The sequence below is a fragment of the Aquarana catesbeiana genome, linkage group LG12, assembly GCF_042186555.1.
Source record: "Aquarana catesbeiana isolate 2022-GZ linkage group LG12, ASM4218655v1, whole genome shotgun sequence".
Lineage (NCBI taxonomy): Eukaryota > Metazoa > Chordata > Amphibia > Anura > Ranidae > Aquarana > Aquarana catesbeiana.
In genome coordinates, this window is record NC_133335.1 from 140,140,991 (window position 1) to 140,156,595 (window position 15,605).

General features: G+C 43.8%; 1 protein-coding gene across 2 annotated transcripts in view; it reads left to right on the forward strand.

The window, feature by feature from the left end:
* RND2 (Rho family GTPase 2) overlaps positions 1–13,163 on the forward strand; it is a 385,775-nt gene extending 372,612 nt beyond the window's left edge. For both annotated transcript variants that reach the window (XM_073608369.1, XM_073608368.1), the window contains one exon: positions 12,459–13,163. In XM_073608369.1, the coding sequence (XP_073464470.1) occupies positions 12,459–12,707 (249 nt within the window). In that variant the 3' untranslated portion in view covers positions 12,708–13,163. The remainder of the gene's footprint in view (positions 1–12,458) is intronic.
* The last annotated feature ends 2,442 nt before the right edge of the window (positions 13,164–15,605 follow it).

The following is a 15,605-nucleotide window of genomic DNA, read 5'->3' on the forward strand; positions in this document are numbered from 1 at the left end:
TGTTTTACCTGTTACCAAAGGTGTTACCAAAAGCTGAACATCCCTCCCAGAGATTACAAAAAAGATACATCCAGATGCCCAAGTTAGGATCTACGAGTATGCATTTTGTCTGTATGGACATGTTTTTTGGATGTCCAGTGGCAAATGCTACTGCAAAGGCCACAGTAAAAAGTGTTATCAGAAGTAGTTTGTAAGTACAGAGTGCCAGAAAGTACAGAGAGTAACAGAGGAAATAATTTTTTATAGGAGAGTCCTTACTAGTTTTGAGGTTTTATTTTTACACCCCCTACTGTCTACAATGTAGTGGACAAAGTAGAGTAAGAAACTAGAAAACTTTTGCCTGAATGTTTTCTTATATTTTATGAAGCCTCTAAGGGGGATGTTGGACTCTCTCCCTATGGGATTTTGTTTGGGAGTGTGTTACTCATTTGCTTATATTTTGTCTCAGCAGCTGAAGTCCTCCATTCGGATCTCACAGAGAATGTTGCTGATCTTTTAAGGTTTTTGACAAACTCATTTATGTGTTTTCTCCCCAATTCCAGATCCTAAAAGTTTGGAAGGATCTAAAACTAAAGCCAGGTGACTTGTGGATTGTTAAGAGACATTTATATATATAAGGAAATGTTTGGAGACTCAATACAGCATCTATTTCATGTACAGTTTTTGCAAAACTTGAAGGAAAAGTCACCTGGATCCACACCAGACACTGCAAAAATGACTAAATTAAAGAAATCTCTGTGTTTGATTTGTTTCCCTCTTGTGATCACAGTCTAGGGTACTTTTTGATTCAATTACTTTAATTGTAAGGGATATATATATATATTTGAAAAGTAGTTTAGCCATGTTGAAGGCATATTTGTCTTTTGTACATCTTCCATTTTACGTAGACTCTGTGTTTACACATGCTGATAAGTCAGCATGCCAACAATTCAGCTAGAAGGCCATTCTGGCCACAGGAGTGTACAGCCAGAACTCTGTAAATATGTCTTATCAATCATTTGTTTTTCACAATGAAAAGTCATTTGGTAATGAAAAAGTTGCTCAGCTATTATTTTCTCCACAATGGAGTTTTTGCTCTTTGGCCAGGACTACCTCCACCTAAGAGTTTGGAGGTTCCAGGTTAAAGGTGATAGCAGGTATGGTTAGTGATCAAAATATTGATCAAAAGAGGGGAGACTGTAATGGAAATTTGTAAGTTCTGTATATAATTGTATTGTATTTTGTATGTATTGCACACTGCCCTCACTGTGCACACAGCACTAATAATGTTTTCAGTAAATGTTTACATTCTTTCGAGTCCTGATTAGAATAAGCCTGCCTATGTAACGCCCCTTGTTACCATAAATGTACAATTGTAATATTAATGTGATACCTACGTAATCATGTGCATAAAAACCTTCAATTGCGTCATAATAAAGAAGAACAGTAATTTGGAAAGATGCTGAGCGTATCTTTTGTGTCTGTTCCCTACTGCAGTAGTTATTATTAATTTGGAACCACTAATCAATATGAGGATAGGAGTTGCCTATCATCAATTTAACCGAGTCAATAGCATTAGGTATACTGTAGGTAACATGCTTTTGCGTAGCTTATTGAGGGTTTTTATCCTTCAGTCTGGGAGCATACCGCAATGTGTTACGTCAAATATGGAAATGTACCTTTGTGCATTTTGTTGAGTGATACCAGGAATATCGAGAATATGATTCCTTACATCTAATCAGACTATTCATACACCCCCCTCACTTTTAGGCTTCATGCCCACGGGCGTTTTAAAAAATGAGCTGTAACACTTGTACCGACGCAAGGATAAAAGCAGTGTTAAAAACACGATTTTATCCGCGTTTTGCATTTGCGTCAATGCATGTTTAGCTGCACTAGCTTTCAGCCACGTTTCTCTGTCTCTATTCAAAATCAATGATCCTCTTTGGGAGCCCATTGATTTGAATAGAAGTCGCACCGGAAGTCGGATCAAGATGTCCCGACTTCCAGTGCGACTTGTGTGCTGAGAATCTTAAAAGGGAACCCCGCCAAAATGTAAAAAAAATTTTGCTTGAGGTTCCCCCCCAAGACCATACCAGACCCTTTGGTCTGGTATAGATCTTAAGGGGAACCTCCCCCACACTCAAAAAATGATGTGGGGTCCCCCCAAGATCCATACCAGACCCTTATCCAAGCATGCAGCCCAAAAGGTCAGGAAAGGGGGCATGTGGCCTGGTATGGTCCAGGAGGGGGGGCACCTGCTCACTCCCCATACCAGGCCACATGCCCTCAACATGGAGGGGTGGGTGCTTCGGACAGGGGGGCCCTGCGCTCCCCCACCCCAAAGCACCTTGTCCCCATGTTGATGAGGACAAGGGCCTCTTCCCGACAAACCTTGCCGTTGGTTGTCGGGGCCTGCGGGCGTGAGCTTATCGGAATCTGGAAGCCCCCTTTAACAAGGGGGCCCCCAGATCCTGGCCCCCCACCCTGTGTGCATGAGTATGGGGTACATCGTACCCCTACCCATTCAACTAAAAAAAAAAGTGTCAAAAATAAACACGCTACACAGGTTTTTAAAGTATTTTACTAAGGCAGCTCCGGCTCTTCTCCCTCTTCTGGCGATGTCTTCTCCCTCTGCCGGTCCTTCTCCCCTCTCTGGTTCTTCTCCTCTCTGCACTGTCTTCTCTCTCCGCTGTCTTCTCGCTCTTTTGCTGGGTGTTCTCCTTCCTATGTTGACTCAACGCAATCACCTTGTCAGGGCTGGCTCAGCCCCTCCTTATCCTGCTTGCTGTTGCTTGGATCCCTGACTTCTGGCCTGGCTGATTACCCGATCTGGTTACTGAACTCGCTTGGCTGATTACCCGATCTGGTTACTGAACTCGCTTGGCTGACTACCCGATCCAGTTACTGGACTCTGGCTATGCTTTGACTACGCTTACTCTATTTACCTTTTTAATTTTATTAATAAACAAGTGTGATTTTACTGTACTTCTGTCTCGGTGTGGTTCATGGTTTCTGACACTCCTGATGTAATGCTGGGTTCGCCGTGTGCAATGACTTATATTGGCATGATGCGGGGCCACTCAATGACGTAATTTGGAGGCCACACCCCTTGTGACATCGCCCCATCATGCCCCGGGTTGTGACATCACAAGGTGTGTGGCCTCCAAACACCATCAGGTGGCCCTGCCCCATGCCCATATAAGTCATTGAACACAGTGGACCCAGCATTACACCAGGAGATCGCGTCGAGTCAACATTGGAAGAAGAACAGAGGGGGAACACCCAGCGAAGAGCGAGAAGACCCGGCAAAAGAGCGAGAAGACAGCGGAGAGAGGAGGAGAAGAACCAGAGAGGGGAAAAGGACCGGCAGAGGGAAAAGACATAGCCAGAAGAGGGAGTAGAGCCGGAGTTGCCTTAGTAAAATTCTTTAACCACTTGCCTACCAGGCACGAACACCCCCTTCCTGACCAAGCCATTTTTCAGCTTTCAGCGCTGTCACAGTTTGAATGACAATTGCGCGGTCATGCAATGCTGTACCCAAATGAAATTTTAATCATTTTTTCCCCACAAATAGAGCTTTCTTTTGGTGGTATTTGATCACCTCTGTGGTTTTTATTTCTTGCACTATAAACAAAAGAAGATGGACAAGTTTGAAAAAACACAACATTTTTTACATTTTGCTATAATAAATATCCAATTTTTTTTTTTTTTTAACAAATTTTTTCCTCAGTTTAGGCCAATACGTATTCTTCTGCATATTTTTGATAAAAAAAAAAATCGCAATAAGCGTATATTGATTGGTTTGCGCAAAAGTTATAGCGTCTACAAAATAGGGGATAGATTTATGGCATTTTTATTTTTTATTCTTTACTAGCAATGGCGGCGATCTGCGATTTTTATCATGACTGCGATATTGCGGCGGACATATCAGACACTTTTGACACATTTTTGGGACCATTCACATTTATACAGAGATCCGTGCTATGAAAAAGATTTGATTACTGTGTAAATGTGACTGGCAGGGAAGGGGTTAACACTAGGGGGGTGATCGAGGGGTTAAATGTGTGTCTTGGGAGTGATTCTAACTGTGGGGGGAGGGGACTGACTGGGGGAGGTGACCGATTGGTGTCCCTATGTACAAGGGACACACCATCGGTCTCCTCTCCTCTGACAGGACGTGGATCTGTGTGTTTACACACACAGATCCACGGTCCTGCTCAGTTACTGGGCAATCGTGGGTGCCCGGCGGACATCACGGCCGCCGGGCACGCGCATCGGGTCCCCAGTGACGTGGCGGCGTGCACCCCCTAGTGGCCCGGGAAGGAGATCACGTCATATGACGGCGGCCCAGAACGAGAGATGCCTCGTCCCGACAGTGGGCGGTCGGCTAGTGGTTAAAACCTGTGTAGTGTGTTTATTTTGGACACTTGTTAAAGGGGCCTCCAGATTCCCGAAAAGCCCACGCCCGCAGACCCCTACAACCAACGGCAAAGGTTGTCGGGAAGAGGCCCTTGTCCTTTTTACAGCTCTAGCACTGGAGCCTCAGAACGCGCTGGTCCTGGGTTTTTTTGGGGGGATAAAAACGCCTCTGCCGCTTACAGCTCCTAAAAGCCTTGGTGGGCATGAGGCCATAGGCTAACATGGAGAGGCATTTTTAAGCTGTGAAAAACGCTGCTAAAAGCGGCTGTAAAAACGTCTGTAAAAACGTCTTTGGGCATGAGACCTTAGAATTAAAGTAATTGTAAGGATTCGTTTTTTTTTTTTTTAAATAACAAACATGTCATACTTACCTCTATTGTGCAGCTCGTTTTGCACAGCGTGGCCCCGAACCTCGTCTTCTGGGGTCCCCCGGTGGCTCTTGCAGCTCCTCCCCACATCGGATAACCCCCTAGGAGAAGCGATCTCCCGGGGGGGGGTTACCTTGCGGCATGCTCCCGAGTCCAGCATTTGTGTCCATAGACACAAATGCTGGACTCGGCCCCGCCCCCTGGCGCTTGCCTCATTGGATTTGATTGACAGCAGCGGGAGCCAATGGTTGCACTCCTTTCAATCTATCCAATCAACGGCCAGGACCCCGTGGAGAGAGGGAGAGCGCGTCTCCGCCGACAGAAATACGGGGCTCAGCTAAGTAAAACGGGGGCTGGGGGGCCGGTCACTGCCAGATGTTTTTTCACCTTAATGCATAGGATGCATTAAGGTGAAAAAACACGAGGGTTTACAACCCCTTTAACAGTAGCTGGATGCTCTCCTATATGGTTTATATTTGTTTTATCTCTCATGTTCTCTTTCTGCATATGTTTTGTCCAAAGGAGATTCTACTTAATTGTCAATTCTTCTGTCTTCGGGTTACTATTTGTAATATGTCTATCTTTAATAAAAAGATTGAAACAGAAATGCACAAAGTAGTAGGTTTAATATAATCCGTATGCTGTGCTGCTGTAGGAACGATGTCAGTGTTTATATAGGTATTTACCAATGGGATCTTCATTCCAAGCACTGGTATATGGAATATCATAGCCCTACACAAAGCACAGTACAATGTTTTACAGTTTTCTGTTGTTTTCTGTTACTAAATACAAGCATGTCATTTATCACTAGTGGCTACAATGGGCTGTATTTACACTTACATTTATTTGATCTACACATAAAATATCAAAACCAAGTATGTTGTAACACCAGTTTTGTCACAACGTATTTACCAATGAAGCTGGTAAACTTTGTTTGCTGGTTTTATTTAGAGTGCAGATGCTCTCTGCGCTCCTGCAGCAAGGACCAAGACATGGCAGCTAAACTTGCAGCCAATCCCAGTAATTTTGCTGCCTGCAGTGGCAGTGACTGGGGAGAAAGATCAGAGTGTGCAAGATCTGCATATAAATAAGAAATTTTTCTTAATTAAATTATCCTATAAATTGTATAAAGGATATTATAAATGTAATATACAGTGACCTACTTGAATTCTGACTATTTTTCACAAACTATTAGCAATATTTTTATATAAGTGTTATGCAATGATTTTTTATAAAAGCAGATTCATATACTGTACATAGTGCAGTATGATGTTATGGTATCCACTTGATAACTTAAAACAGTGCTATATATAGAAAGCTAATAATGTTTAATCTTCCCTTTTATAATTTAAATGCTTGCAAGGAAGCCAAGATAAGTTACTGAGAAAACCACATCCAGCATCCAAATCAAACCAAATAACAGATCTTGAAATGTGGTTAATGCAATGTTTATGGAAAACCTACAAATTAAAATGTATGAGTTACTTAGGAGAATTAGAAAAAATGTGTTTTTAAGCAGATATTAACCCTTAGGCTCGATTCACACCTATGCATGTTGCTTTTGAGCGTTTTTGGAGGTTTTTTTTTCATGCTTGCCACGTTTTTGAGCAGCGTTTTTGCCGCGATTTTGCCGCGATTTGCGTTTTGCGTTTTTTTTTTTTTTTTTTTTTTTTTTTTTTAGTTTTTTTTTTACAGTCTTAAAAAAAATAAAAAAAATAAATAAATAAATAAAAAAAAAACGCATCAAAAACGCTGCAAAAACGGTGCACTTGCGTTTTTGATGCTTGTCCATTGAATTCTATTACATGCAAAACGCTGCATTTTGCATGAAAAAAAGTCCCTGACCCTTTCCAAAAATGCAGAGAAACAAAAAGGCATTGATGTGAACATGTTCCATAGGAACCCATGTTAAAAAATTCCCGTGCATTTCTGCAAAATGCATCAAAAAACGCGCTAGTGTGAATGGAGCCTAAGGCTCCATTCACACCTATGCATGTTGCTTTTGAGCGTTTTTGGAGGGTTTTTTTCATGCTTGCCACGTTTTTGAGCAGCGTTTTTGCGGCGTTTTTGCCGCGATTTGCGTTTTGCGTTTTTTTTTTTTTTTTTTTTTCAGTTTTTTTTTTACAGTCTAAAAAAAAAAAAAAAACGGCAAAAACGCATCAAAAAAGCTGCAAAAACGCTGCAAAAATGGTGCACTTGCGTTTTTGATGCTTGTCCATTGAATTCTATTACATGCAAAACGCTGCATTTTGCATGAAAAAAAGTCCCTGACCCTTTCCAAAAATGCAGAGAAACAAAAAAGCATTGATGTGAACATGTTCCATAGGAACCCATGTTAAAAAATTCCCGTGCATTTCTGCAAAATGCAAAATGCATCAAAAAACGCGCTAGTGTGAATGGAGCCTAACTGGATGACATTTAATTTAAAAAAGCACTGTGCATCACAAGCAATTGATATGTTTTTTTTTTTTTGTTCCTGTAAAATACTGAATGTGCCAATTTCACCAAATAGCCTTATACACAGTAGAAATACATAAAAGGGGCATTTGCTACTTTAAGACCCCTTTCACACTGGGGTGCTTTGCAGGCGCTATAGCTTTAAAAATAGTGCCTGCAAAGCGCCCTGAAAGAGCCGCTGCTGTGTCTCCAATGTGAAAGCCCGAGGGCTTTCACACTGAAGTGGTGCCCTGGCAGGACGGTAAAAAAAGTCCTATTAGCAGCATCTTTGGAGCGGTGAAGGAGTGATGTAGCCAGCGCTTTGCGGTGGTTTTAACCATTTCTCAGCCTCTAGCAGGTGGGTAAAAGCACCCCGCTAGCGGCCAAATAGCGCCGCAAAATTGGCAGTAAAGCGCCGCTAAAAATAGCGCCGTTTTACCGCCGATGCCGCCCCGCCCCAGTGTGAAAGGGGTATAGGTTTCTTCAGAGGTGCCTTGGCAGAATGCCTAAGGCCCCTTTCACACTGGGGTGTCAGGTCACCCTGAGGCTAGGTGACAGATACACACTGTAGGGATCAGGAGTGCACCGCAAGGTAGTGGACCCTACAGCTGACTGCTGCAGATGGGAGTCAGGGTGGTAAGGAAGGCAGGGCCGCTGGAACACCGGCACGGATCCCACCGGGGTTAGAGCATAAGATTCCCTGGGGCACGGAGTCTAAGAGCCAGCAGGGGTTCACCAGAGCCTCTAGTGGTGAGGATAGACTGGGCTGCAACTGGCTCCAGGTCGCGACCCCCAGGGTCCCCAGCTCACACCCACAGTAGGAAACAGGAGGATAGGGATAGTAAGGGAATAAGCCAAGGTCGGGGCCACAAGCAGACAAGGACAACAGAGTACACGCCAAGGTTCAGGGTCACAGGCAAACAGGGATAGTCGAGAACAGGCCAAAGTCCGTAACTGGAATCAGACGCAGGAAACACAGCAAGTACACACGAACGCTAACACACAATGGTTGATCAGCACTGCTGGCTTGCAGTGCACAGGTTAATATAGGGTTCCCTGATAGGGCCTGGGGAGGGGCCATGCTTAGAGGAGAGGTTATAAAACCAGTCAGGTTAGAGTCAGCTGGTCTTTAGAGATGAACACATGGAGACAGGTAGGCTGACAGAAAACTCTATTGCATAACCATGACATGGGGCGGGGGCAGCGTTGGCGGTAAAGCGCTGCTACTTTTAGCATCGTATTTGCGGGGGTATTCAGCCGCTAGCGGGGTGCTTTTACCCCCCGCTAGTGGCCGAGAAAGGGTTAAAACCACCGCAAAGTGCTGCTGCAGCTGTGCTATGCCGGCGGTATAGCCGCGCTGCCCCATTGATTTCAATGGGCAGGAGCGGTGTATACAGCGCTCCTTCACCACTCGAAAGATGCCAGCCAGCGCACTGCTCCAGTGTGAAAGCCCTCGGGGCTTTCACATTGGAGACACAGCAGCGGCTCTTTCAGGGCACTTTGCAGGCGCTATTTTTAGCGATGTAGCGCCTGCAAAGCGCCCCAGTGTGAAAGGGGTCTAAGAATTGCCCAAACATGGTATACAAGCCATTGGGTGGATCAAGCCTGTCTTTTATTTACACAAAGCCACAGGTTTCATTGTGCACAATTACAAACTTCTCGCCGTCTGTCTGGCGTCCTAAAAACAAATGACGTCATCGGTTGCTAGGTAGAGCGTTGGGCATCTGCAAAGCATCCTTGTTTGTCCTTTCCCTGTCCCTCTTGTCAGCACTGGGGACATATTAGTTGAGTGAGGAAGAGAAATATTGTAATACTACTATTAGTAATACTCAATACCAGTGTGCAGGTATATTTGCTTTGGAAGAATAAATTACCTCTAAAGTTGGGTGTTCTATAAGTGTAGATGTTGATGCATTATGTAAAACTATTAGTTTCATTGACATTGTCCATTGACACACACAGCATGGCTTGGCCTGCTCTCTCTTTACTAGCTGTAATTGACAGCAGCCAACGGCTCCCTGCTGCTGTATCTGAGCCAAGAAGGAGTGAGAGAGCAGAGAGAGCAGATGCCCTAGTGCACATTGCTGGATCGAGATCAGGTTCACTGGAGGAGAGCTGCACTAAGGAGGTTTTTTACCATACTGCAGAGCATGCCATCTACAGGAGGAATAGATGTTGGCAAGTGTCCTAGGAGGTTGGACGCAGCTAGACTGAGAGCCTTTTTTTTTCATTAACTTTTTCTTTTCTCTTCATGGAATTTTTTTTTTTGATGACTTTGCGAGTGGTCAGTTTGGCTGATTTGGCTGAAGCAACAGGAACTACGTTGCTATAGCACCATTGGGCTTCTTTCACATTTTCCACCACTGTCGGTTTTCAGGAGCTACCAGGCTATAGCACCTCTGGGCTTTATTCACATTTGCCACCACTGTCGGTTTTCATCACATTCAGGGTTAACACTGATGGACTGAATGCATCTGCCCGGTGGAGTGCTCTCTGTCCCGCCACACATCATCTTGCTGCTGCTCCTGCTTTGCAAACACCATATAAGACTCTTGAAAGATCAATCTCTCGCTTGCTTCTGCTTTCAGTAATGCAGTCATCTTGGGCCACTTGACCCTCAACAGCACCTGCTGCTTGGGTTTGTGGGTACCTTAAATCTTATCTTGCATTTTGGGCCTAGCTCCATTGCTGCCACACAACTGCAGCATGTCTGTATAAAGACACAGAGGGGAGAGTCCTGCTACTACAGGTGACCCTAGCCTCTCCTAATGGTTCCAGGAGTGTCTACTTGGTATCCTTTTGGGGAACTAACTTCTGCAAACTGTATTCTAGTGACCTGCAAACTGTATTCTAGTGACCTTGTAATCTACATCATCTGAGTCGCCCTGAGCCCCATAAAGTAAGGCCAAGTCCCCTACCCTGGCGTTGATGGCATCTACTGCAGTGTTCATTGTGGCCATATTCAACCAATTCCTTGTGGATACTGATTTCAGAGGTTCTAGTGGGTTCCTGAGACACCCCCTGCAGAATCTAGCTCAGTCCTTCCACAAGCCACTTATCCACTTGTCGCTGTAACCATCTCTGACCTTGATTAAGAGCCTCTATGGCAGGGGTCCTCAAACTTTTTAAACAGGGGGCCAGTTCACGGTCCCTCAGACTGTTGGGGGGCCGCACTATAGTTTAAAAAAATATGAACTAATTCCTATGCACACATCTTGTAGTGCAAAAAAAAACAGGAAAAAACAATACAATATTTAAAATAAAGAACAATTTTAATCAATATGAACTTATCGGTATTTCACAGACTCCCCTCATTACAGAACCCCTCTCAATCACAAACCCCCCCTCCCCATCACAGACTCACCCCATAACAAAGCCCCCCATGACAGATCCCCCCATCACAAAGCCCCCCAACACAAACTCCTCTCCATCACAAAGCCCCACATAACATACTCCCCCCATAACGGACTCCCCCATATCACATACTTCCCCCATCACAGATACCCCCATAACAGACGCCCCCATCACAGACTTCCCCCATAATAGACTCCCCCCATATCACAGTCCCCCCCATATCACAGACCCCCCCATCACAGATCCTCCCATAACAGACTCCGCCATAACAGACTCCCCCATCACAGATCCTCCCATAACAGACTTCGCCATAACAGACTCCCCCATCACAGATCCTCCCATAACAGACTCCGCCATAACAGACTCCCCCATCACAGATCCCCCCATATCACAGTCCACCCCCATATCACAGATCCCCCCATAACAGACTCCCCCATCACAGATCCCCCCATATCAGTTCCCCCCATAACAGACTCCCCCATCACAGATCCCCCCCATATCAGCCCCCCCATATCACAGATCCCCCCATAACACACTCCCCCATCACAGATCCCCCCCATATCACAGATCCCCCCCCATAACAGACTCCCCCATCACAGATCCCCCCATAACAGATTGCGCCATCACAGATCCCCCCCCCCATAACAGACTCCGCCATCACAGATCGCCTCATATCACAGACTCCCCTCATCAATATTACACTGCCGCCCCTTCTATAATATCACAGCACTCCCACTCCCCTCTGTTACCTGTATCACACAAGACACGAAGCATGGTAAGTCTGGACAAAGGGCGGGATTTTGCAAGTGAAAGGCAGGTGATTGATTCCTGGGACCGCCCCGATGCCTAGTAACCAATTACCCGCTTCTTAACACAAAAGGTCCTTTGTCCAGACCTGTCATGTTTCCCGTCCTGTGTGATAAAAGTAGCAGAGGGCAGGGGGAGTGCTGCGATGTTAAAGGGGCAGTCCGCGGGCCGGATAAAAAACGCTGGTGGGCCGGATTCGGCCCGCGGGCCGTAGTTTGAGGACCCCTGCTCTATGGTCTCTCTAAAGAAGCTGTTTTTGAGCCACCTCAGTCTGCTGCCTTTATCTCAAAATTACATGGGGTTCTTTCAGCCCTAGTTGATGCAGAACATACTACCCTCTGTTCAGTAGATCAGTCTGCTGTCTTCAGCTTTGGATTTTTCAGAGCTCTTACAGCTGTAATGATCTTTCCATTACACCTACTATTTGAAGTAATTCTATGCAGACTGGAAGCACTCTCAAAGGTCCTGGACCCCACTTGATGGTATGCCAGAACAGTCCTCCTTTTGAGAGCTCTCAAAGTCAGGTGTTGGCCCTTCAGGCAGCCCTTTGGCTGCTAGCAGTCCACCAGTTCTGTTTAATTGGGCATGTGGACTGAACTCCCATGCCCCTCAATGGACAACAAAGAATATTGGATTTTTGTACTTGCTGTAAAATCTTTTTCTTGAAATCCATTAAGGGGCACAGGCCTCACCCCTTTGTGTTTGTGTTCATGCTCTTGATACTGCTTTACCACAAAACTGAGACATGCTGGGAGTTGAAGGTCTTATTTATCCTGGGTTTCCCAGTGTCTATTCCTCCTGTGGATGGCAGTATACTCGACATTATCTGAAGGATAGTACGGTCAAAAAATATTTTTTTTAATGATTTATTAATGAATATAATGTACTTGCATTATTTAGTGTATTTTATTTTTGCCTGGAGTTTAGCTTCAAAGCTAATATGAGATTATAGTGTTTGGTTTTAGATCTACTTTAAACAATATTCTTTGAGTTCCACCACATTATCAAGGTGTATTTTTTTTTAATTAATAAAAATATGATTTAAACTTGGAGGTGTGAATAATAAACTTCTGTATTAATTTCTTCCATCAGGGTAGCACCCAAGCTCGACAGATTGGAGCAGTGGCCTATGTAGAATGTTCCTCCAAGGTGTCAGAGAACAGCGTGAGGGATGTCTTTCATGTCACCACTTTAGCCTCTGTTAACCGCATCCACAAGAACCTTAAACGCAGCAATTCCAAGAGGGGACTGAAACGCGTATCGCAGCTACCTGGACGGACTGAACTATTAAGTGAGACAGAAATGCGCAAAGATCGTGCCAAGAGCTGTTCTATCATGTGAAAGTGTTCTGTCAGCTGTAAATAAAGTGTAGAGGTAAACTTTGCACAGAGTAACAGACATCCAGCTGACAGAATTGGCAGGTTTTTCTTTGCCCGGTGTTGCGTAATCATAGCTAGCCTTTGGACGATGATGTTTACAGCTAATTCCGGGTTACATAGAGAAATAATAGGTGACAAATGCAAGCATTGGACATATAAACAAATTAACACAAAATGTGCATTGAGAGTTTGCTTTTTATCCTGCTGATTCCGTCCCCATAATTGTATTTATATGTGAACACAGCTCACGCCCATTGTACAGAACTAAATGAAGGCGTCTGTGTAAAGACTGTTTAGAGTGTGTATATATGTATGTATGTTCATATGTATATATACACACAGATGGAAAGGTGTGGAAGGATGTGATGGTTTGAGAAATGATTGTTGCAAAGCTATAATTAAATCAATTTTATTGTTATTTTGTTGTTTTGTGTTGTTTTATGATAGATACTTGTCTGACTGAATCAACCAATTAAAGGGGTTATAAAGGTTTTCGTTTTTTAATTAGGTTCCTTTTTGCTAGTACAATGTTGGTTCACTTACCTTTTCCTTCGATTTCCCTTCTAAATGTACTTTTCTTTGTTTGAATTTCTCACTTCCTGTTCCTCCTCTGTCAGCTTGCCGCCGATCATCCGAGCCGTTCTGGCTGGGGGTTAGTCAGCGTGCTCGCCCCCTCCCTTGGGACTACATCCCTGCGGGGAGACGCAGTGTACGTTCACAGGCACGGGAGGCAGGGGATCCGCGGGCGTGTCTAAGATGCTGTAGCTCCACCTTCCGTCCCTTGTTATTGTACTGAATGACCATCTAAGCTATACAGCCCCGCCTTGACTCCGCCCCCTTATTTGCTGCATTGAGAGTTGGACTCAGGATCATCGGCTCGGCTGCAGATTTTGATTGAACGGACAGCAGCAACTAGAAAACATTGTTTTAAACAATATATATATCAATATTTAGCCCGATATTGAAACAAGAACTAGGCTCGTTCTTGTTATGTGACATGGCGAAAAAGTGGCACTGCGCATACGCGATGCCGCTAAGCGTCAAGGGAATTGTAGTTCCTTTGATACAGTGACGTAGCTTTAGTGAACGCGCTCCAAAACCCGGAAGTTGAGGAGAGAATCAAGAGAGGGAACGAGGAAGTGGAGAAATAGCATAAGTATTTAACAGGTAACTATATATTTTAAGCAGAAATAACAACTATATTCACTATGTATATAGCACAGAGAACGCATATTGGCTAAAAATTTTTTACCTTTACAACCCCTTTAAAGAGTAACTCCAATTTTGTGGGGAAAAAAGCTACATAAGCCATATTGCAATTGAATGTTTTTTAAAAAATACCTTTGCATTTCAATCTACAGCACTGTAAGTTTCTCTAAAATTTAATGCAATATAGCAACCTGGAGGCGTTCCCTACACAGTTAATTTACAGAAGCACCCCCATAAATGTAATTTCCTTCATGTGTGTCTGGTTCACTGATTTTCTGAGAAAGCCGGCACTAAGATACAAGTCAGATTATAGGCATCCTCTGCAGCAAAAATTTTATTTTTGGTGAGATACTCCCAAAGGGTTAATCATGGCTAAAGGGATTCATACACAAAAACTTTCCTCATTAGAACTCTGCAAGAGCATCAGCTGATCAATAATGAAAAAGTCACTCCCATTCACATTCACTGGATGTGGAATTCCCTTACGCAGGCGGTGGTCTCAGTGGGGAGCATCGATAGTTTCAAAATACTATTAGATAAGTACCTGAATGACCGCAACATACAGGGATATACAAGGTAATACTGACATATAATCACACACATAGATTAGACTTGATGAACTTGTGTCTTTTTTCAACCTCACCTACTATGTAACTATGCAAACTGAAACACAGAGACAACTTTTCCTTCAGAGCAACAAAAGGTAGGAATCTGCAACAAAGTTTGGTAAAATTCTTGCAATGTACATTTATCACCTAGAGGAGAGAAAGGTTTTCTCAACAAAAGTAGAGTGACTCTTAAAAAGAGTAATGTAAAAAGGAAAATATAACAATAATGTGATTCTAACAATACCATGGCTGGTAAGGCATCAGTATACTTCGAAAGTCATAGTAGCTACAAAGCCACAAACCCCTAGTATAGGTATAACAATACAAAATACTTGCTGAACTTGCCTTTAAAACAATACAATAAACAAATTATATTCTGTTCATTTAGGCATATTTTACAGTTTTTAGATTTGTGTTTGCTTGTGTGTTGAGAACCTTCCAACTGCTTCTGGCCTCTTTTAAAGTTTAACTTTATGGCATAAGTTAAAAATGGGTAAACAAGCAGGTCTTTTAATGCAGAAGAGACATGCTATGTCTCTCCTGTATTAAAGTTACCTGCTTGTCCGCACCTGTACCTGTATAGTGAGCTGTGCATACAAGCTCTATGTACAAATTCGGCAATGCCTAGCTAACCGAACTCCCTTGCATGCATGAGAGTGACATCATCTTGGCCCAGCCAATGAAAGCAACCTGAGATCGATACCCTGAAGTTGGTCCCCAAAGATAGCAGCCGACAAGGAGCTCCAGGACACTGCATTGCTGGACTAAAGGTGAGTATAGTTCCATTGTATTAAACCATGAAATAAGAGCTCACATGACATATGGCCAGCTGATGATAAATACTATGACCCATTCCATTGCTGGTTTCTGTCCATTTACCACCTACTACAGATCCTCAGTTGATGGTTTACAAATAGACTTCAGGGGACTGCAATGAAAAACAAATGGCAAGTGTGAGAGAATTACAGCCAAAGTGTATGAGGCTCTGGTGATTAGCTGGGTGCAGAGGGCACAGGTGTACCATTCAACCCCACTGCTGGCAG